The 22,823-nt window shown below is 37.1% G+C and overlaps 2 protein-coding genes across 2 annotated transcripts in view; both read left to right on the top strand.

Moving 5' to 3' along the window:
* The window catches only part of sv2a (synaptic vesicle glycoprotein 2A), a 117,137-nt gene that overhangs the window by 68,208 nt on the left and 26,106 nt on the right, over positions 1–22,823 (top strand). Inside the window, exons 4-10 of the mRNA XM_059339803.1 lie at positions 136–287; positions 3,110–3,243; positions 4,772–4,861; positions 7,175–7,282; positions 7,715–7,803; positions 9,042–9,206; positions 10,102–10,235. Of these exons, the coding sequence (XP_059195786.1) occupies positions 136–287; positions 3,110–3,243; positions 4,772–4,861; positions 7,175–7,282; positions 7,715–7,803; positions 9,042–9,206; positions 10,102–10,235 (872 nt within the window). The remainder of the gene's footprint in view (positions 1–135; positions 288–3,109; positions 3,244–4,771; positions 4,862–7,174; positions 7,283–7,714; positions 7,804–9,041; positions 9,207–10,101; positions 10,236–22,823) is intronic.
* LOC131976673 (G2/M phase-specific E3 ubiquitin-protein ligase-like) lies at positions 16,850–22,810 on the top strand. Its single transcript, XM_059339808.1, has 13 exons — positions 16,850–16,895; positions 17,003–17,074; positions 17,492–17,708; positions 18,262–18,337; positions 18,682–18,987; positions 19,106–19,187; positions 19,570–19,767; positions 19,857–19,943; positions 20,214–20,467; positions 20,808–20,936; positions 21,344–21,484; positions 22,058–22,169; positions 22,504–22,810. Exons 5-13 carry the CDS (start codon positions 18,955–18,957, stop codon positions 22,719–22,721), a joined length of 1,254 nt encoding a protein of 417 aa, XP_059195791.1. The 5' UTR covers positions 16,850–16,895; positions 17,003–17,074; positions 17,492–17,708; positions 18,262–18,337; positions 18,682–18,954; the 3' UTR covers positions 22,722–22,810.

Here is a 22,823-nt window from a genome sequence, read left to right as displayed (position 1 = left end):
CACCGTCATCTGTTTTGCTTTCCTCTTTCCTCCTCTCTTATCTCCCCGACCATTTGCTTCTCTTCTCTGAGACTTCCTCCGCCTTTTAATTGTCTTTGCCTTTTTAATTCCTGCCTCCCTCTTTTTTCTCTGCAGCATTGGCGGCTCCATCCCCATCGTGTTTTCCTATTACTCTGAGTTCCTGGCCCAGGAGAAGCGAGGAGAGCATCTGAGCTGGCTCTGCATGTTCTGGATGATCGGTGGTATCTACGCCTCCGCCATGGCCTGGGCCATCATCCCACACTATGGTGAGAAAAACAAACACTTCACTCATTGTCCAAGGCAATATGCATGCCTGTTAGTTAATGTGTTAGTCACATTAACCCTTTGGAGATTGGGGCTAGTTTGTCGGTTTTTGACTCTGCCTGTATAAACGACTTAAAAAGTGTTCACCATGCCATGTTGGGATTGTTTTTAGCACAGCTTGACTTACTGGATCAACATTTTCAACACAAAAACACACTTTTTTAAAAAACAAAACAAAGAACCCCATATAAAAACACACTTAAAACACAAAAAAACACACCAAAAACACATAACGTTTTTTTTACAAAAACCACCCAAAGAATTACAAAAAACACACATAAAAAACACACACAAAAATTGACAAAAATCACACAAAAACACATTAAAGACAAAATATTGCATTAAAAATGCTGAATGCAAACTGCAAAATTTGAAAAACCTCTGCAAAAACTAATACTTGGTCGAGGTGTTTTTTAACCTTTGCTGAAAAAGGGTTGATGCACTTAATTGGACATGGAAACTTTTGAAAAAGCTGACAGCAGGGCTCCATGCTGCTTTGTTTTTACATTGCAATGTTGAGAAGAAGTCTTAATTTAGAAGACTTCTTAAATTAAGATTATTAAATCTAGAAATAAGCATGTTGAACACTTAAAATAAGAAATTAATTCTTAAAACAAGATAAATCATCTAACACTTCTAAATCTAAAGTTTTTTTTTATCTTGGTAAGAAACAAATAATTGTCAGTGCACTCTGCTCGGGCCAGTTCATCGCTGCTTGCAGCTTTAATTTATCTTGTTTTAAGAGTTAATTTCTTATTTTAAGAGTACAACATGCTTATTTCTAGATTTAATAATCTTAATTTAAGAAATCTTGTCAAGTGAAATTATCTGTCCACGCAGCAAGATCATTTCCCTCAGATTTAGTGTTTTATCTTGTTTTTAGACACACATTTTTTTGCAGTGTGCATATGCTGGCCCAATAAAAGGAACTTAGTCTGTTATTTTCTGGTGCTTTCTGCTTTAGGAAATTAATTGTTCTATTGCAACCAAAATAGTACTTCCTGGGAGACGTTCAGAGAAAGAGTGAGCAGATGAGCAGGTCCCTGTGCTGTGTGGGAGCGATCTGCACCGCCTGCAGCACCAACTGACGTCAACACTGGAAAACAGAAGTTTACTTCATTATTTGACACATTGGCCTTGTTTAATGTGCACATCCGACATTATAACTTTATAAACATGACAGAAAATGAGCACAATCCTAAAAAAGCTCCTTTTAAGTACAGTTTTGAGGTACTTGAAAATGGAAAAAAACAAAATAATGAAAAGTAAAATGTATTTACAGAGCACTTTTCATGGATAAAATTACAAAGTGCTTCACAGAAGAAAAGGAGGACATAATACATATTTACAAACACAATTAAAACAACATAAGAATGTATTTTGTGCAGGCCGGTCAGCCAGCAGCTGTCAAAAAGATCTTTTAAAATAGTCCACAGGAACTGCTTTGGTTTTTAGTTTTGACTTTGGAGCAGTCAGAAGGACTGGAGGATCTGAGGACGAGGGTCACCTCGTACTGAATTTATAACTCGGATAAATAGCTAGGAGCCAGACCTGAACAAGCTTTAAAAGTGATCAGTAAAAATCTTAAAATCGATCCTAAAACAAACAGGGAGCCAATGCAAAGATGTTAAAATCGGGGTGATGTGATGTCGGCTGTTAAAAAAAAAAGTAAGAAGCCGAGCTGGAGTTGGAGGCGAGAAAGGGATTTCTGGGAGGAGGGAGTTGCAGTAAACGGGAGAATATGAAAGTGTTTGTTCCAGGTCGGAGGGTAACAGCATGGGTTTGATTTTGGAGCTGGAGTGACTTTAGGACAGGGGTGATATGAGACTATTTTACTGTAACTAGTGACTGGTCTTGCTGCAGCATTTGGGATTCACTGAAGGTGATAAAGAGCAGCCATACAGTGAGTTACAGTGATCAATGTAAGACAAGATAAATGCATATACAGTATAAGCCAGTGGTTCTCAAATGGGGGTACGTGAAGGTATCCCAGGGGGTACGTGAGATTTTAAAATATACATTTAAAAAGTAGCATCCATGCAAAAATCCCTTAAAATAATTATTTAATAAATATTTTAGGAAAATATAATTATAAGTTCATAAAATTAATTTTATATTCAGTAGGCTATTCTATTTGATTCTCCTAAAAACCCAGAGTCTCCCCATACCAGGATGGTTGGACCCAACCTGTCATATGCCACCTGGCATCACCTGTCAATCACTTGAAAACTCAAAGATGGAGTCGTGGTTGAAGCGTAGCAGTTATGGTTTTAAATTGTCATATGCTCACTCTTTTTACTACATTAGTTTGAATCACTACATTTTAGTGATGAGAAATATTTGCAATAAATTTAGTCATTAACATTTAAAATGTTTTAAATAGTTTTTTTTTTTTTCAAATGTTTGAATTTTGTATGTGTTTATCAGTTCCAAAGTTTAATAAATCAGACACTGATGGCACAGCGCTCTGTTTTTAACTCTTTTTTTTTTTTCAACCAAAAATGCTTTGCCCTGGTTAGGGGGTACTTGGCTGAAAAATATTTCACAGGGGGTACATCACTGAGAAAAGGTCGAGAACCAGTGGTATAAGCTGACCAAAATGTAGCACATATGACAAATCACTGCAATGCAGCTATGAATGACTGCAGTTTAAACACTTGCATTAGAGTATAAAGAGGAAAAGGCTTCTTGTGCACACACTTCTAGTCTCCCTCTGACACCTCTCTCTCTCTCTCTGTCTCTGTCTCTCTCTATCCTCCTTTAGGTTGGAGTTTCCAGATGGGCTCAGCCTACCAGTTCCACAGCTGGCGTGTCTTTGTGCTGGTGTGTGCCTTCCCGTCTGTTGCGGCCATCTCTGCCCTCACCACCATGCCAGAGAGCCCTCGCTTTTTCCTGGAGGTCAGCTCTTGCCACATTCAGACCTTGTGGAAATATTACTTGAATATATTTTTGACGTCTTGAGTGCATTAAGAGCCTTGAAACCCACCGGAAAGCATCAGTGCACCTCCAAAGTGAAGATGCTGTGCTGCAGACAAAGTGCTGCTCACACACTTTTCCAGAATATTTTTGATTAAATAAATAAATATGTACATACTACATCAATCCTGGAGAAGGATAAACAGCAGGGTGCTGTAGGATACATAAGTGAGTGCTGACGTTTTTTATTCACAGGGTTGCTGCGGGGTTTTAAAAGGTAGTAAATTAAATTAGCCAAAAAATAAGGCCATTAACCCTATGGAGCCTCTAAGGTTTATCATTATCTAGATAATAATTTCCCTTTCAAATAAACTTATAATTTCTATTATTTTTATGTTTAAATTGGTATATATATTCAAAGCAGACTGTGGTTACTGCAATTACAGCTTGGTTTTGAGTTGGATTTTGTTTTTTTTATATAATTATTTATCTGAAAGCAAAATTTAAATCTAAAACTTTGTCACAAGATAAAACAGACATCAAGGAGTTCATTTTTAATTATATCTCAATTTTGACCAAAATTGTAGTTACTGCGGTTAGACTTTGTAGGGCAGTATACACCTATTCAATTTAGTCATAAATAATTCCCAGCTGTCAATCATGACCCTTTTTTATAGCATTTACCCTCTGATGGTGGCGTCCTGATCAGATCATGTGACGTTTAACAAATAAACAAGGTCACATGGAGCGCTGCTATCATCTTCACTCCAAAGTACAGTCTTGAAACTTTCTCCCAATTTTTGTTTGACATTCCTAGGTCATGTAAAACCAAAGATATGATAGTTTTAATTTGATAGTACAGAAATATTTGAGCATTGGTGTAGCTCTCTATGTAATTTTGCACATTTTGTTTTGAAGAGGACTTTTTTTGTATATAGTTTTATTATATTTTTATGTTTACCTTTTTATATGTTAATTTTTGTATCCTATGTTTATATTTTCAAGTTCCAAAACAGTTCATTGAGCATATTTGTGTTTTTTATTGCAGTAAATAGCATAATTTTTCAACTCGGATTTCATGATTTTTGGGCTCAATATGTTGATCATGAGGTTAAAGTGAGAAAATAATTGTCACAAGTATTCAAAAACGGCTAAAATAGGCTCGGACCCCAGAGGGTTAAATGTGAAGCGATGCATATTAAGCAGAAGCTACTGAATGAAATTGTCTTGATTTTCCCTCAACAGATGTTACTTTTGAGGAATTCATTTCTCCAAATGTGTGTCAAAGTTTTATGGCATGCCACGTCTGCTTTTCAGATCAGATTAATGAGTCAATCACTCAGTCTTTCAGCAAATGCAGAAAAAAAAATGAGGCTTCACAAACTTGAGGAAACTGCAAAAATGATATTAAAAGTATTGGGTGTGATGTTTACACCACCTGCTGGTAACCTCATCTCTGTGTGGTGTACAGTGCAGCGTGACAAATTGTCTTTTTGCTTCCGTCCTGCAGAATGGGAAACATGACGAGGCGTGGATGATTCTGAAGCAGGTCCACGACACCAACATGAGGGCCAAGGGCTACCCAGAGAGGGTTTTCTCTGTAAGTCTCACTCAAGATCTTCTGCTTTACACTTTTGTCTGTATTGTTGAGAAATGCATTGAGGAAACCTTTCAAATTAAATTATCTGACTCCAACACAAAATCCTCACCTATTTCTCTGCACCGATCGTTTGATGGGGAATGATGAGCAGGAGACGTCTGAGTTCTCAGTTTAACTTCATTTTATTACAATACCTCAAGAAATGTGCAGTTACAAAGTCTCTGGGTTCAATCTACACGTCCCTGATATGACATTAGGCTGGTCAGTTCATGAGGCTGAACCAAGTGTAATTTCCCTAAAACCCAGTTTTATATCCTAATAAAGTTTACTAAGAATGTAGGTAGACTTCTCCAGAATTCGCCTCCTCTCGATATGCTGATTTGTCAGTTTATTCAATACATGGACACGTCATGTCACCAAGCAGAGAAGACAGTTATCTTTCTGCTCAGCACATCATGTCCATGACCTGACCTGTTAACCCTTTATCGGGCAAAGAACCGTATTTGTTAACTTCAGCGGATATCCAAAATAAAAAATAAAAATAGATCGAGAAAAAAGTTGCAAATTTACTAGATTAAAGTGGCAAGTCTACAAGAAAAAAAGTTGCTGATTTAAGAGATTTAAAGTGGCAAATCTGCACGAAAAAAGTCACAGATTTACGAGAAAAAAGTCGGGAAAAAGCAACTTTTTTCTCGCAGATTCACCACTTTAAATCTCATAAATCTGCACATTCTTTTCCTCACAATTTATTTCTCAAAATATGACCCCCCTTCCCTGGGTCCATATGTTTTTTACACATTCTGGCTGTATGTAATATCCTCCAATATTCTCTAGGGTTGAAATTTGGAATTTGCAAGTATTTCAATGAGTGCCCTATTAAGGGTTAAGCAGATGCAGTAAATGTATTTAGTTTAATCATAGTTTAAAACAATATTAGCACATGATCATTGTATCAAAGCATCTTGCATGCACAGAGAGGGCACACACACACATATAGTGAATTACGCATGCATAGATAGTGACATATGTCACACAGAGACAGAATAAGAGACAGAATAACAGATTATTCTAACAGTATGCAGGAGAAAAAGTCTTCACCCGGTGCTTCTGTGTCTGTCTGCAGGCTCACTCACTGCAGCAGGTTCTGAGCTCTCTGCTGCATAAATTAGCATATTAATAACGTTAAAACAGATTTTCTTTAAACTACTGTAATCTCTTAATGCTTCAAGCCATACAGTTCACATTAATACTCAAATTAGATATGATTAAAAAAACCCTGCTACAACCTCTTCATACTACATTAAGGAGTAAATTAATTATCATAACTGGTCTTCATATATCATAGGGTTAATGGTGAGACATTCTGCAGATCAGATGCCGCTAATTATTAGATTATTAAATTGAATGGAGCCTTTTTATTGTCTCAGGGATTGTGTGCTCATCTGCCAGCTGTTGTAAATATGCTGCACAGATTTGCTAAAAATCATGCATTCATTTTAAATATTATCGAGGAATAATAATATGGAAATAACATTCATTCTATTGAGTGATGTTTCAAAGTAAAGGTTAACTAATCAAACAGTGACCAAGGCGTAATTAATGTGTCCTGGCCTCTTTTTAACGAGTTGTGTGGATAAGTTAGCTATCACTAAATGAAACTTGACTCTCATACAACTGCACCTACTGATTATTTATACTTATTTACTTTTAGTATGTACATTTGTTTGTTTTACAGTTGTTTTTAGATATTTCTGTGTACTTTTCAATATTTTGTATGGTGTGCTTGGTGTCATGTCAATCTGTCTGTCTGTCTGTCTGTCTGTCTGTCTGTCTATAAGGTAACACCTTAAACCAAGGATGGGCAAATTAAATGCTGGTGGGGGCCACAATTTTTTCATGGACACTACCACAGGGCCACATATAGGACCTTGCACTTAACCAGATATGATGAAACTGGAATTTTAAATATGTTTACAGTGCAATAACATATTTCATGCTCAAATGCATGTATAACAGTATAAATAGGAATACAAAAGGTTTGAAGCAAATAAAAAATAACCACTTACTGTGATTTCTTTTTTTTCAGTGCAAGAACAGCAGACCAACATTAATTACAAGAAGTAATTTTGTGCATTTTTACACTGCACTTTTAAGATTTCATGCTCAAATGCATGTAGTTGTACTGAGGGCCACTTCAAGTGAGGGTGAGGGCCATATGCAGCCCCCGGGCCTCCAGTTGCCCATCCCTGCCTTAAACAATAACTGAAGACTGAATTGAATCAAGTAATTAAATAATGTTGTTGTCGTTTTAAGGTGACCACCATCAAAACGGTGAAGCAGATGGATGACCTGGTGAACCTGGGCGACGGAGCCGCCTGGCATGAGAAGTGGAGGATAAAGCTCACAACTCTTTTCCATCAGGTTTGTTTTTGTATTTCACTGTTTGGGAATTTTAAAGTGGAACAAGGCAGCACACTGAGGGCAGAACAGGACTCATAATCTGTGGACATTGGCACAGATGCTTGCTTGTACAAAATCTGTCAGCTTGTCGGAATAAAACATGACTCATACTGTTTGTTTTATATGTAAAGAAGTTTGTAACTACTTTGAAAGGTGCCTTTTATTGTGTAATTGGTATCATTATTTTTCAATTAGATCAATATTAATATGGTAAATATGAAGCTACACATGGTGTCAATTTCTCACAGCTTATTACTTGTTTGAGACATCTGGTGTATGTTTAGTTTTAATCTGACTGTGTGTGTGTGTGTGTGTGTGTGTGTGTGTGTGTGTTTGTGTGTGTGTGTGTGTGTGTGTGTGTGTGTGTGGGTGGGTGTGTGTGTGTTCCTTCAGGTGTGGAGTAACTTCTTGACCGTCTTCTCCCCTGAGTACCGCCGCACCACCTACATGATGATGGCCGTGTGGTTCTCTATGTCTTTCAGGTAAGATGAGGTTAACTCTATGGAGTCTTGGGCTGTTTTGTCCATTTTTGAATCCTTTTTATCCTGCCAGTATACACCACTTAAAAAATGTTTAAATGCCATGTTGGTACATTTTTTTTCAACACAACCTCACCTAGACCTGGTTTTTATTCTCGTGGGACTCGATTTTATTTGTGTGTTAAGCGTAACAATTTTAGTAATTTTGTGTCTTTTTTTGGTCATTTTGTGCCTTTTTTTAGTAATTTTGTGTCTTTTTGTGTTTCTTTTTCTGTCATTTTGTGTCTTATTTTTGTCCTTTTGTGTTTTTTTTGTCATTTTGTGTACGTTTTTGTCATTTTGTGTCTTGTTTTGGTCATTTTGTGCCTTCTTTTTTGGTCATTATGTGTCTTTTTTTGTCATTTTGTGTCTTTTTTTTTGTCATTTTGTGCCTTTCTTAGTCATTTTGTGTGTTTTTTTGGTCATTTTGTGTCTTTTTGTGTTTATTTTTTGTTCGTTTTGTGCCTTTTTTGTCATTTTGTATCTTTTTTTAGTCATTTTGTGCCTTTTTTAGTCATTTTGTGTCTTTTTGTGTTTTCTTTTGGTCATTTTGTGTCTTTTTGGTAATTTTGTGCCTTTTTTAGTCATTTTGTGTCTTTTGTGTTTCTTTTTTTGTCATTTTGTGTCTTTTTTGCCATTTTGTGTCTTTTTTTGTCATTTTGTGCCTTTTTATATATCATTATTATTATCATTATTATACAGTAATTTTTTTGGTCATTTTGAATCTTTTTTTTTTACTTTCAAAACACTATCATGCTCAATAAAGAATTGTTGCAAATGTGGACAAAGGTGTCAAATCTAACATATAAGAGGGTTACATCCAGTTCTATCATTTTATACTAAATATATTTGAGCTTGTCTCCAGTTTTACTTGGTATATCATCATCAAACTGAAACTGGCCTCATGGAGTTTACAGCCAGAACTTTAGAGGTAAATTTACAGTAGGGCTCCACGCTGCTTTGTTTTCTAGTCTGAATGTCATGAAGAAGTCTGGATTTGGAGCTTTTGGAGTCTCCAGAGGGTTAAAGAACTTTTTATTGAGTCCATATTTGTGCTCATCACAACATTATTGTTACTGTTGCTTGGCTTAACAGCTGCATATGTCAGGTTCATATTTCCAGATTGCTTAACACTTAATATTGAACATGATATATTTTGTGTAACAGGATCACTCTCATGTTCTCTCCTCCTCCTCCTGCAGCTACTACGGTCTGACCGTGTGGTTCCCCGACATGATCAAGTACCTGCAGAAGCAAGAGTACGCCTCGCGCACCAAGTTTTTCTCCAAGGAGAAAGTAGAACACGTCACCTTCAACTTCACCCTGGAAAACCAGGTCCACCGCCAGGGAGAGTACTTCAATGACAAGTGAGACAGCTGCTTCCCCTTGTTAGCCACGGCCTGTCCACTGAGGGCAAACTCTTTTAATATATGATGCTCAAGTGACATGATGCTGAGGGACATTATTATATTATTTACAGGGTTTCCCCCAGAAAACTAGCTAAGCCTGGTGGTACAGAAGAATTTTTTAAAAAAGTTGACAGGAATTTTGAAATTATGTGTTATTATAAGCCATTTATTGAAAATACTTAAATGTAGAGTCTTACAAAAATGCACAGTCTTGGCAAATCTTGAAATACGGTTTTAACAAACAAAAAAGACACAATTAAAATAAATAATATCAAATTGTTGTCACTTAACTTAAATCCTAGTGAATCTTAAAACAAGCCATTGCTGGTCACATTTAAAAGTAAAATAAATGAACATGAATAAAAAAAGTGCAAACATGGCCAAGGGGTAAAACCAGGGGTGCACATGGGATTTTTAAACTGCGGGGGACGAAGCTGTCAGCAAATGATTTCGAATCAATGACTTATCTTTCCATTCCATTCCTTAACCCAAATATTTTTTATTTACTATCTATCTATCTATCTGTCTATCTATCTATCTATCTATCTATCTATCTATCTATCTATCTGTTCATACTTTGTGGGGCATGACAACAAAAATGATGAAAATTTGAATAAGTCTTCAGCAAAAAGTTTTATTCTGCGCCCTGCACACTTGTTCTGGCTTAAAAAGCATGTCTGTGATGTCTCCTTTGACCTTTGACCTTTTCAATCTGAACTCTTCACGTAATCTGTGAGTTTTTAAAACTCAAACACTCTCTCAATATGTCACTCTTGTCTCCCTCCACTCCACTCCTGTGCTCCATCTATTATCCTCTCTTTGCCGTCATACTCGTGTGTGTGTGTGATTGCAGGTTTATGAACCTGAAAATGAGATCTATGGTGTTTGAGGACTCACTGTTTGAGGAGTGTTACTTCGAGGACATCACCTCCAGCAACACCTTCTTCAAGAACTGCACCTTCATCGCCACCCTCTTCTACAACACGGGTAGGTCACACACACTGATAATTGTTCTTAAAAAGTAGAAATGATGACGTTATGTTCGTGTTCACCACTAGATAATGAAGGGATTATAATCAATATTGTTACAACACAGCTCAAGCAAGGATGCAACCCGGTTTCAGCCTGTACAAATGACACGACCGATCATAAGGTAAAATAAAGTTTGTTTAGGCTACAACACCGTTTCTCTAGGTTAGGGGCAAAAAACGTCCTGGTTAGGTGTTATAAAAGACATTTTAAACAGTAAATAAATGATGTAAATGCTGGAAGTGAAGTAGTTACAAGGACGATGTGACGACTGAAGTTGACATAGTTCAGTTAAAACGTGATGCACAAAAGTAAAATCACACGGTTTACATTTGTTTTCACATCGGACACAACCCCTGCTCTTCTGGGTGAAAGTCCAGGGTCCACCTCCTCTACCAACCTCCCTCAGTGCAACGTTTGTGCTTAATACGGTGCTTAGATGTCACTCATAATAATTACGGCCAACAGAGGGCACCAATGACTCCAATCGTAAACATGGGGACGGACCATAGACTGTATATAAATAATGGACTTAGTCACCGTGACGTCACCCATTGGTTTGTGGCCCGTTGGAAGCATCGAAGTCATCGTTACACTCGTCGCCATCTTGTTTCTGATACGGGGAGCAGACCATATCTGGACTGTGGAGGAGGAGAGGGATCTGATCACTGACTACAGCCTCTCTACACCTCAACCTGACTGAGAGAAGCTGCTGCTAATTCATGTTAGCATTAACTGGAGCATTAACTGGGATGTTAGTTTTGGCTAGCAACAAACAAAAACAAAATATTTGTTACTGACCTCAGAAAACTGAGCAGCGACTCCTTGGAGTGTCTGTTAGTCCAACCAAACGCTGAACAAGACATTTTTATGAACCAAACGCTGAACAAGACATTTTTATGAACCAAACGTTCAAATAAACTGTCATTAAGTGAAAATACAGTGAAAGGGTCAAAGTTATGAGACCAAACTGCTAAACACAATTTTTTCTATCTATATCACGTTATATATAACTTTATTGACACATTGACGCATTATTCTGCTTCTCTCCTGATGACGGCTCGCCTTGTCAATCAAAGGTAGCCCCGCCCCAAATCTATGATTCTTCATCTTTATTTTCTTCTAAATGGGGCCATTATTAGAACTATTAACATAAAATTGTCTTGAAGAAGATTTTTTTACTAGTGATTGAGACCATAGTGTTGCCCTAAAAAAATATGCTGACGTAATAAATCAAGTGAGAAGTTTTCTCATTTTCCACTGAAATGAATGGACAGATTTTTTTGCAGCCAAACTTAGCGCCCCCTGCTGGAATTTTCAGTAGAATGCAGCTTAAGGCACTTCCTGGTTTGCCTCCACACTCAGACACGGAGATTGCCGCCTGGGATGGAAAGGCTTATTACATGCATGCAGAATTGGATTTTGCATATAATTTAAAAGTTGTATAATTTGTACGCTGATTGGTTGAGAACGAGCGGAAGGATGAGTTGCAGTTAAAATTTTTATTTTTATCCAACAAAAAAGATATGACTGTGTGAATGACTGTTAGTTTTTCAATTTAACTTAAATGTCCCAGAGGGTAATTTTGTCTTGCAGCCAGGTGAAATGCTTGCAGACTTGAACATAAAACTATAATATTCTACCTAAAAAAAAGCAGTGCTGTCAGCGATGCATAAATGAGCGGAAGATGTGCCGTGTGGACGTGGTGTGGTTCAGAAAAAGAAACCAAGTGTGAGCAAACCAACAGAAGAATCTTCCAGGGAGAGCTCGTGAAGTTTGGGAGTCCTGTCCACTGAGGGTTTTTCTACACTTATAGCAGTCTGACATAGATTTTATTTTATTTGAAAATAAAATTTAAAAAGGTGAATCAATTCTATTCTCATTCTACTGTGTATTGATATTGGCAAAGATCCTCTTTAATCTTATAAAAGGATTATATTAGCATATTGTTGTCCATCTCGTATCCTGCTAAATGGAAGATTGTATCATCTGTTCTGTTAAGACTGTTTGTTTATCACAGCCACCATGGTTGCCAGTGTAATACCTAGACCAGGGGTCTGCAACCTTTACTAACGAAAGAGCCATTGTTGGCCAAAAAAAGAGAAAAATATCATAATGGAGCCATGTACCTTATTTTGAGCCTTACAATGAAGATGAGACAGCCTACTTAGTTTAACTAAGTAGGCCTAACTTTTTAGTTGACTGAAATGTAAAAATAGCATAAAATGTAATGCCGTATATAAGCAACACATTTTTATAATTGAAGAATAAAAATTGCTTTGGGCCTATACCAACAATCAGTGAAAATTAAAATGTAAAGAAATAGAAAAGACATTTCACATGGTATCATTTTTTTGGTCACAGACACATGGAGCCACATAGCCCTGGTTATCTTTTGTATCTTATAATATTCTGTTTAGTTGGATCTGTATTCCTCTCCCTGAGGTGTAAACGTCCCTATCTCAGCTTTAAAATTGCAGAGCTGTCTCTCATCTCAAAATGTATGATTGATTTTGCTTCACCAACATGACAAAAAAGGCTGTCACATGTAGAGAGCAGAGGGATAAGAACTGTGTCTTTGTACGTTTCAGAAAAGGGACATTGTCCACCGCAGCCTCCAGCAGCTGGATTAAACCCTTACATACAATAGATCTATCAGCCAGACCTTTAGTTGTTTACTGTCTTTACAGACGTCAAGCAATCACTCAAAGCTGCTATCAGTGGTGGCCAGGAGTCCTCATTCCTCCTGGCCACATCATTAGAATGGGAATTAGAAACTTGTTTGCTTACTAATGCTTAATCTCTCTCTGGGCTCCCTGTTCAGAACTTAAGCTGGTCTGATAGTTGCCATAGTGTACCCTATCGTCACAGTGTGGGATGATGGGAACAAACCACATGACGACTGCGGAGAGAAATTACTGTATGGACACTCACTATATCTGGTGAATTGTGTACCTAATAAAGTGGCCGGTGTGGTTTTCTGCTGCCCATCTGCTTTAAGGTTGGACGTGCTGTATGTTCACGAGAGGTTATTTAAACCTCAAGTCCAGGAGATTTTGGTTCAACTTCCTATGCATTCATTTCATTTCATGGCTTCTTTTTCTCCACACAAACTTGGCTATCAGTCAGATTTTTCATTTTATTTTAATTAACAAAGTATAAAGCTGCCAGGAACTGAAAATACAATCAAAAGACACAGGTGTCTATGGAAATGTGACTTTCTTTTTAGCCATTTATACACACAAAAACAGCAGAAAATAATAATAAATAATAAAACTACTGAACAGTCTATGTGCATGTAAATTAAAAATAGTAATAGTTTTCATTGTGGAAAGAAAATTCTCATTTTAAAAATGGTCTAGAAACATAAATGGCACACTGTGAAAGCTCCTATGATGCACTTTCAACTGGCTTTCTCAGCTTGTCTACATATACAGTATATATGTAAAGTTATTACTGTAAATAAAACGTGTATTTTCAATAAATAGATGGACTCCAAAGGGTTAAGTTACTGTTGCCTTTCTATCATCTCCAACCAGTCTGGCCATTCTCCTCTGACCTCCGGCATCAACAAGGCATCAAGGCTCACTGAATATTTTCTCTTTTTCAAACCATTTTCTGTAAACCATAGAGATGGTTGTGTAGATCAGCAGTTTGTAAAATACTCAGAGACGCCTGTCTGGCAAGAAACAATCACGCCACGTTCAGTCACTTAAATCACCTTTTTTCCGCGTTCTAATGCTCGCTTTGAATTTCAGCAGCTCACCTACATGCCTAAATGCATTGAGTTGCTGCCATGTGATTGGCTGATTACACATCTGTGTTAATGAGCAGTTTACCAGATGAATGTAGTTGTGACTTGTTAAATCAAATCAAATCAAATCAAAATTACTTTATTTATCCCCAAGGGTAAATTCAGTTAGTCTGGTAGAATCTCTGTTAGAATGAGACAGCCTGATGGCTGTAGGAGAGAAGGATCTTTTGAATCCCTCCGTCCTGTTTTTTTGGTCCATAAAGGTTTTGTGTAGCGGATGATGAACCACAGTAAGTGGTTATTTTTTATTTGCTTCAAACCTTTTGTATTCCTATTCATACTGTTATACATGCATTTGAGCATGAAATATGTTAAGTTACTGCACTGTAAATATATTAAAATTGCAGTTTCATCATATCTGGTTAAGTGCACGGTCCTATATGTGGCCCTGCTGTAGTGTCGATGAAAAACTGTGGCCCCCTCAAGCATTAAAGTTGCCCATCCCTGTTTTAAGAGTTAGTTTCTTATTTTAAGCATTCAACATGCTTATTTCTAGATTTAATAATCTTAATTCAAGAAATATTGTCTAGTAAAATTATCTGACACAACTTTTTGCAGTGTGTGTCTGATGCTGCCTCCCCAGCAGACTGCAGCATAAAACAACACACTACCACCACAGACTGATAAAACATCTGCAGCATTGCACTACAGATGTCCAGAGATCTGAGCTTCAAGAAGAAAAAGAGGTGGATCTGCCCCTTTATAACCAGCCACAGACTCAAAGAGCCATTGTTAAGATTATATAGAGCTTTGATTCTACACTGGAAAGATTGGGGAAAAGTTTTATATGTTATTAAGAAAACAACAGTAGTTTGACTAAAGGGGCTTTATAATCTGTGCAATGTACAACACCTTCTTTAACCCTTTATCAGGCGAAGAACCATATTTGGTAACATCAATAACATCTATAACAGGTTTCCTCGCTCTCCGTGAGCTCATAGAACCACATGGATTTCTACATCACAGATAGTGACACTGTGGCATCTGACCAATCAGTAAATCACACAAGATTCAAGCTTTCCTTTACTGTCATTGTATTAAAAAAGTATACAACTAAATTTACGTGTGCTTCTCATATATAAGGTGCTTTAAAAAAGACATTCAGACATTACGCATATGTAATAAGTAGTCTAAAAAGATAATAAATAGTTCAAAGGTAAAAGATAAAGTGGTGATGGATGCAAATGATGTGTTATTGTCTATTTAGGGTTGCTGTGGGAAAGAGACTATAATAAATATAATAATAATAATGACTCAATTGACCTCGATTTGCAATATAAAAATGAAACATTTTGCAAAAAGTCTTGTAATATCCTTCAATAACACTTCAGGGTTGACATTTTCAATTTCCAGGAGTGTGCTATAAAGGGTTAAACACTTTGATTCAGACAAAAAAAATCCACAGAAAGAATAGCCCTTTTACAAGACTTCAGAAGTGCAGCAGTGATACACATTGTCTCCCAGCGCGGCCTTGGAACATCATAGCTCCACCAGTTTACATCTAAACTCCACAGCAGGCAGAACATATGGAAGTAAATCTGTGTCATCAGAGTTTGAAATAAAAAAGACGTTGAATTTCTAGCACTGAATATTTATGCATTGAAATTATGTATTTGAATGTTTTTCAACGTTAAAAATTCAACCGCAAAAAATTCAACCTCAAAAAATTCAACCGCAAAAAATTCAACTGCAAAAAATTCAACCTCAAAAAATTCAACCGCAAAAAATTCAACCTCAAAAAATTCAACCGCAAAAAATTCAACCGCAAAAAATTCAACTGCAAAAAATTCAACCTCAAAAAATTCAACCACAAAAATTCAACCGCAAAAAATTCAACTGCAACATCCGGGGACCCAAGGCAGAGCAATCGATTCCAGATTCAAGATCGGGCGCGTGCGTCAAGCAACAAGAGCGAGCGGGAGTCACCTGACACCAATGCAGCTTCGGCTTGTCGGCTCGCACAGTGACGGAGTTCAGGCATGTCCAACAATGGGGCTTCGGTGAGTGTTTGAACTGTTCTATATGACATCAGTGTGGTTTGTTTCTGTAAGATTCAGTCAGAGACAGCTGACATGTGTACATTAACGGACTTTATTGGACATAAAATTAGCGGAACATGCACATTAGTAACGGTATTGAGGTTCCACGTGTAGGCTACATGAGCGGGGGAATGACGGAGTAACTCCACCTCAGGTAAAGCATAGCGCCGTGCCAGCGAACAGCTGGTCAGAACACGGCTTTTTCTTCTAGTTTTGGTTAAATTAAATGACACTGAGATCCTTTGACAAGCTATTAGGGGTGATGGACGGGGTTTTGAAACCAGGAACGCGCTTGAAAAGCTAATCTGAGTCACCGCAGTGAAGTGACCGTAGCAGTGGCTTTAGCGGGGAATGCACAGACGCATCACCCCGACTGTAGCCCGGTTACGCTGTGCACGAGTAACCGGGGAACTGATGGAGTTCCATTGGTCTGGTTACGGGTTAAGAGAACTCCGACTGTAACCGGGGTACGGTGTCCCGTACGACTTACAGTATGAATCAATTATAAGAAGAACGGCTTGGCCGCTAAGCTAATGCTTGACATAAATTCTGGCGCTATACCCTGTCTGATTATCTTAAAATAATGTATATTATACTTGTACTACTGATTTGTAATAGCCTTCCTTTGTTTTTTTCTGTGCTGTATTTGTGATTACAGGGTAACGTTAGTCAGGATGACATCATTGAGTCAGCAAGGCGATTATTAGATTTAGTAACCTCTTCTGAGAGACACCGGGGAGCAGAGGTCACAAATCAAGATATGAGGTTTAGTATTAAACTGCAATTCATGTACATATGGCTTACTTTTACTTATACATTATATGCCTGTAGATGATTAGGCCTAATATATATTTTCGGATCCAATACTGCAGAGAACAGAGGCAGGGGCATGGGAGTTCAGCCCTTCAGCCACAAAGACCCTTGCTTCAAGCAGAAATGACCAGGTAAAGAAAAAATTGTTATTTTAAATACAAATCTATGTATACATACTTTGTCATGCTGTCAATTTGTACAGTCAAAATTCCACCTGTTACCTACAGTAAGTAATGAGAGACATAGCATTGTGTAGCATTATCAGCTTATTACTAATATTGCAGAGATCAAGTGTTTTTTGTGACCATTCAGTAAAATATATAAGGACCTGTTTCACTTAAGGCTAATGTGAAATTTATATAATATAAGAAAAGTAAAAAATGATCATAGGTTTCAAAGTCATTGCATGTAACACTTTACTGGAACCTGATGAGAGTATGTCGTAGAATACCAAGTTTTTCTATATTCATCTGTCATGCAAGAGCCTTTTTGTCAACCTTTTAATGTAGTTAAAAAAAACATACAAACAACAAACTTGTTTTCTACAGGTCCTTCCCAGGTATTTTTACCAAGGCCAGAGGAAAGAGGCGCTTTCCTGCAGCAAACCTTGTTCCGGCCAAGAGAGCTAAACCCATTGAAGTGGCTTTCTATTTGCTGCCAAAGCCATATGAAAAAACTCCAAAAGAGCAGGAGCAAATAGTCCATATGCAGGCAGGGTTGGGCCGTAGGACTACTCATCTAGATGAGAGCACAACACATGAAGAGGTAGTAATATGCAATTAGATATTTAGTCTATCTTGTATTTTAATATGCTGAGAAGTTCATGAAAAACAATTACATTAATTAATTGTGGGCACACATTAAACAAGTTATTTTGTAGATCTAAATATACAGTCATGTTTGCTCAAGTGAAATGGAGAAAACTGTGGGTTACCTCTGGTGCTTTAAAGTTATAATCTGTTAATCATAATCTGTAAGAATTGAGATAAACCTTTTTTTCACCCGTAAGCACAAATAAAGTCAAAACTTTACCCTAAAGGGCGTACACCTAATCCGTTGTCCAACATTTTCGTATAGACAGAAGGCCAAATATCTAACTCCAGTGCACTTTTCTGATTACCAAATAGCATTGCAACTAGTCAGATCCGATTCACCTGGGAAAATTCTGAGTTGGGGACAGCCCTAATAACTGCACCACAAATTGTATTCATAGAAAAAAAAATTTGGCATGGATTTTAATGTTGCCATTTGATCTAATCAAGCTATCCTTTTTTCAGAGTGTTGAGGTTAAATACACTTGTATAATTTTTGCTTACAGTTATGTGATGCCCTCAAAGTTCTATTTCCAAAACTGGGGAATGTTACTGGTGGATGGCTGCTTTATAAAGCTTCAGGTAGGCCAACACAAGTTTGTGTGTTTGTTTGTGTTGCTCAAATGTATAAAGAAGTACATGTGCAGCAGCTAACTGCACATTATGCAATGAAGACTGTTCAATTTTATTAACTCATATTAATTACAGATGTTTCCCTAATAAAACTTACTGCAAATCAAAAACTGCAAATTGTTTAATTGTAATTACTGTATTTGAAAAAGTCAAGTAAAATAGAAGGGGGGGTCAGTTAAGACTGTAGTCACACAAAAAGTCTAGTTACTTTAACTTAACTTAAATATATATTATATATCCAATACACTGTTGAAAGTTTGCAATCTAATTTTCATTTGCAATGTTTTCCTCAGCTGGATGGGGAAGCCGAAAACTCTCTGTTGTGCCTCCTGAAGATAGTGGCTATTCAGGCAGGTTGTTGAAGGCTATGGGTCGTTGTGTTAAAAATCTGTTCATAGCCCCAATTCAAGAAGAACTTAACACAGATCCCCTACCACTCAATGATGAAGCATTCAGGAGCATGCCAAAAGCCACTTGTCAGAAATGTGGAGTAGCAGTTCCCCTTCCACTCCTGACAGAACACATCAAGTCTTGTGATGTCATTGATGTTGACGATAACCTGACTAATGTGGACAGCGGTGAGCCTGAAGAGAGAAAATGTAAGAATTCTTTGTTTAAGATTTTGTTAACTTATTACATAGCATTCATTAAATCAATTCAGAAACCTTTTCTTTTAAAATATCATTGTTCTTTCTTGTAACTTCGATTTCTCAACAGCAGATATGCAGGAGTGTCCTGTCTGCGCAGAAATGTTTGCCACTGAGTTTATTGAGGTACACGCTTCAGCCTGCGGGGAAAGGTATCCATTTACTTGTTCATGTTTTTTCTCTCAATGGCAATAATCTTACTCTTTGTGCAAGTGTAACACAAAGAGATTTTTACGTGGCTAGAGCAGGGAATGGAGTGAGGCATGAAAGTGCTGTCAGTGAGGAAGAGCAAGCAGCAATACCTGGGCCATCGGGAACTTGTGCAACAGATAGAGATGGTAAACCATCAATTGTTTACAGTAAAAAGCAGTCTTAGCAAAGTCTTCATAGCACACCATTATTAACTCACATATTAATTTATGTAATCAATACATTTGCTACTGTTACACTGTTTGTGCCAAAGTAAGGCTTAATGGCTTTTACTTTTGATTTGAATCCATAAAACAAATAAAACAAACAATTTTTTCTTATTAGGGTGGTTTACTATCAGTGACCCCACCAAGGCCATATCTCAGTGTGTGGACAACTATCTCCGTATGCATAAAATGGAGAGTCCCTTACTTCTCAGCATGGACTTAAGAAGAAGTCCGGCTGAACAGGACATGGCCCTTATCTCCTTTTACAAACAACCTAATGTGGAATGGGGACGACCTCTGAATTGCAGACTTGAAGGTTGCTCCAATATCAATTTTCAGTTGCCAAAAAATAATTCCAAGTATTTCCTTTAAATTTATTCTGTCAAACCATACCTTGTGTTACAGGAGATACAGCTATTGGCCAGGGTGTAACTCGCTTTTTTTTCTCAACATGCATGGAAAAGCTGAAGTCTGGATTTTGCATCAATTTTGGTATGTATGTTAGCTGTATGGCATCCTCTTTTTTGTTGTATAATGTTTATTCTAAGTAGCATATTAAAGATTTCCCCTATAAAAGTAAAGATTCTTTTAAATAACAACTATACAAGTTTGTCGTATCTTAGTTGTGTTGCTGTGTCCTGAAAGTTCAAAGGATTCTACCAAATGTATAAAGGCTGTACTGTAGAGAAATGGAGTCTCCAGTCGATCGCAGATAGTAAAAACCATGTTGTTGTTATTAAATGTTTTTAATGTCTTGAACAGGAAACGCCAATGTTACACGGCTTTTCGAAGGAGAGCCTGGACATTTAGTCCCCTCAGCCTCTCACTTTCTGGTTGAAAGTGACATGTTCATGGTGGCTGGGAGAATGGTAGGCCACTCTTTTCTTCATGGAGGACCATGCCTGTCTGGACTCAGCCCTGCTATTGTCCATGTACTACTTGGTGGTAGTCCTGAAACTGCCACAGTTACACTGGAGGATTGTCCAGACCTGGACATAAGAGAAACAATCAGGCTTGTATGTTTGATTAAAGTTATGTATTTCATGTTCTATTTTATGAACAGTGCACTGTGCATTTTGTATCCATTGTCCTTGATGAGTGATGCTTATATTTGGCCAACTCAAGCTTGTCAAACAAAAGGAGTAAATAAGATTTTTAATACTTAGTTTTGTAATTTTGTATGTAGTATTTAAAAAAAAAAAAAAAAAAAAAAAAAAAAATCCTGATTCTATAAAAGCTCAAATGCCAGTAATCTGTGTTATATTTAGTACTTTTTACAAGTGCACATTGTACCTAGCATTACTCAACTTTTAAAAAAAAATCTCCTAACAGCTTATTTTGCCTCTTGTCTGAAAGCTTGAAGGGGAATCCACACTGTCAGAGAAGGATGCAGGAAGTGTCCAGGAATTGGCCTATGCCTGGGACCTCCCATCCCTTACTGAGAAGAACAGGAGATGGATTTTTGAGAAGCTTCTGATCCATGCTGTGAGTGAAAGTTTAAGAAATGTGTGCTTCCAAAAGTTACAAGTTTGTTTGTTTTTATCATCTGAGTAATATGCACATTGCTAAGTTTATCTGTCTGACAAAATGAGTTACACTTTTTCTGGTTAATTTACAAGGTATGGTTGATGATGTAAAATGTATGTGACAAATTATTTTCCTGGAAACATAAAAGTTGGTGGATGGTCAGTAATAAATGCAAATGAGGTTTATCAGTGAGCATAAGGACAGTATCATATAATGTAATTCACTAGTGGATATAAACATCATAAATTAATTTAAATTATTAATTTATTTTCTTGAAAATAATGTTTTTCTAATCTTTTACTCGGAGATTGCTTTAGGATGAGTAATGTTATGGGACATACCCTTTGTCATGTTACTATTAACAGGTGATCGGCCGTGTCACAAGACAAATAAAACAGTTTCGACGAGGTCTTAAAGAAACCTCAATGTGGACAGTGCTGACCCAACGACCTGACACAGTGGCCTTGCTTCTACCAAAAGAGGGAGGTGGGAATATCAGCCCTGAGGTAATTTTTTATTACTCTGATCTTGTAATGTTTATATTTTTTCTTACTATGCCGTTTTCAATTACTAATAATTACAGTTCATACCTGGTCAGCATCTATTATAGTCGATGTTCAAGCTTGTTCTTGTTATTTATGTGTTCCTACATACTATTCCGTTTCCCTGAATCATCAACTTTCCAAAAGTACCGACTAGTGATGTATCATCAAAGATCTACAAAAGTGATATGCAATACGATGATGATAAAGATGTACAAGTTTCCCATAATCATGAAACTCATGGAAAAGTCATAAAATTAGAACACTATTTTCTGGAAATAGTGTGGAATTACTAGAATGGTTTTCAAAACTTTATGTACACTGTTTTGGCTGTTTGTCCTTCTCCCGGAGTAAGAGTCTCATTATTGCGCCTTTTGATGGATGTATAGGCCTGCCTATTTTTAAATACTTAAATAAAGTAATGGAAATTGTATAAAATATTTAAATTTCATGGAAAAGTTTTGAAAATTCACTGGGGAAAATGTGTGGTAACCCTTAGAAAAATGATTCAATGCTCTCATGTTATTTTCAATGCAGGTACTTCTTCAGCGAATCACTTGGCCCTGTGAGGATGACGATGATGATAACGATTATTCAGTTGACACCAGATGCCGCATGACAGGCTATCTTCGACAGTTCATTGTGAATGGTAGGTTTACAAAATACATTTGAAAGTGGCTACTTGGCTGTTTAAATGTTCAATATTCACATTGTGGGTGGATATTTTTAAAATTGTCATTTTGCTGTTTTAAACTCAATAGTCAGTAGTCTAACTGGTCGTTCTAAAAATGACTTTTATTTTAACAACTTATCTTAAGTTGTTAAAATAAAAGTTAAGTTAAGAGTTAGACTTCTCTTCTATTGACTGTAGGCTGTTAGTGCAAGACTCTGTCATTTACCCTAATGATAAGTGAAGTCAAATTATATTTTTTTAGTCATTTGATTTGTTCATCGTTCCAATAAATATTTAATCTCCTCCATAGCAACACCAACTGAATTGACTAATCTGGTCAAATTCTGGACCGGGTGGGAGATTCTACCAACGAGCCCCTCTGTAGAGGTAGTCATGGGCAGATACCCCACAGCCTCCACCTGCTTCGAGACCTTACGCATCCCAGGGCATTACAAAGATTATAAATCTTTTGAAAGGGACATTCAGGCCTGTATTTGCTCTTGCCAAACAGGATTTGGCCTTGTGTGAGAGACAAGATTTGATCTTGTACTAAATGTTGATGTAACTTTGTTTGTTGGCTGTTAAAAATGTTGACTGTTATGCAACAAATGTAATTGATGTTTAAAGAGT

The sequence above is a fragment of the Centropristis striata genome, chromosome 8 (assembly GCF_030273125.1).
Source record: "Centropristis striata isolate RG_2023a ecotype Rhode Island chromosome 8, C.striata_1.0, whole genome shotgun sequence".
In the NCBI taxonomy this organism is placed as follows: domain Eukaryota; kingdom Metazoa; phylum Chordata; class Actinopteri; order Perciformes; family Serranidae; genus Centropristis; species Centropristis striata.
This window is presented reverse-complemented; position numbering and strand designations above follow the sequence as displayed.

Bases quoted from the DNA above. Each gene is read 5' to 3' on its own strand.
- LOC131976673 (XM_059339808.1), top strand. From the start codon at position 18,955: ATGTGGACAGCGGTGAGCCTGAAGAGAGAAAAT. The intron at 19,188-19,569 runs GTATCCATTTAC...TTTTCTTATTAG, and splicing joins GCTTCAGCCTGCGGGGAAAG to GGTGGTTTACTATCAGTGAC. The intron at 19,944-20,213 runs GTATGTATGTTA...TGTCTTGAACAG, and splicing joins TGGATTTTGCATCAATTTTG to GAAACGCCAATGTTACACGG.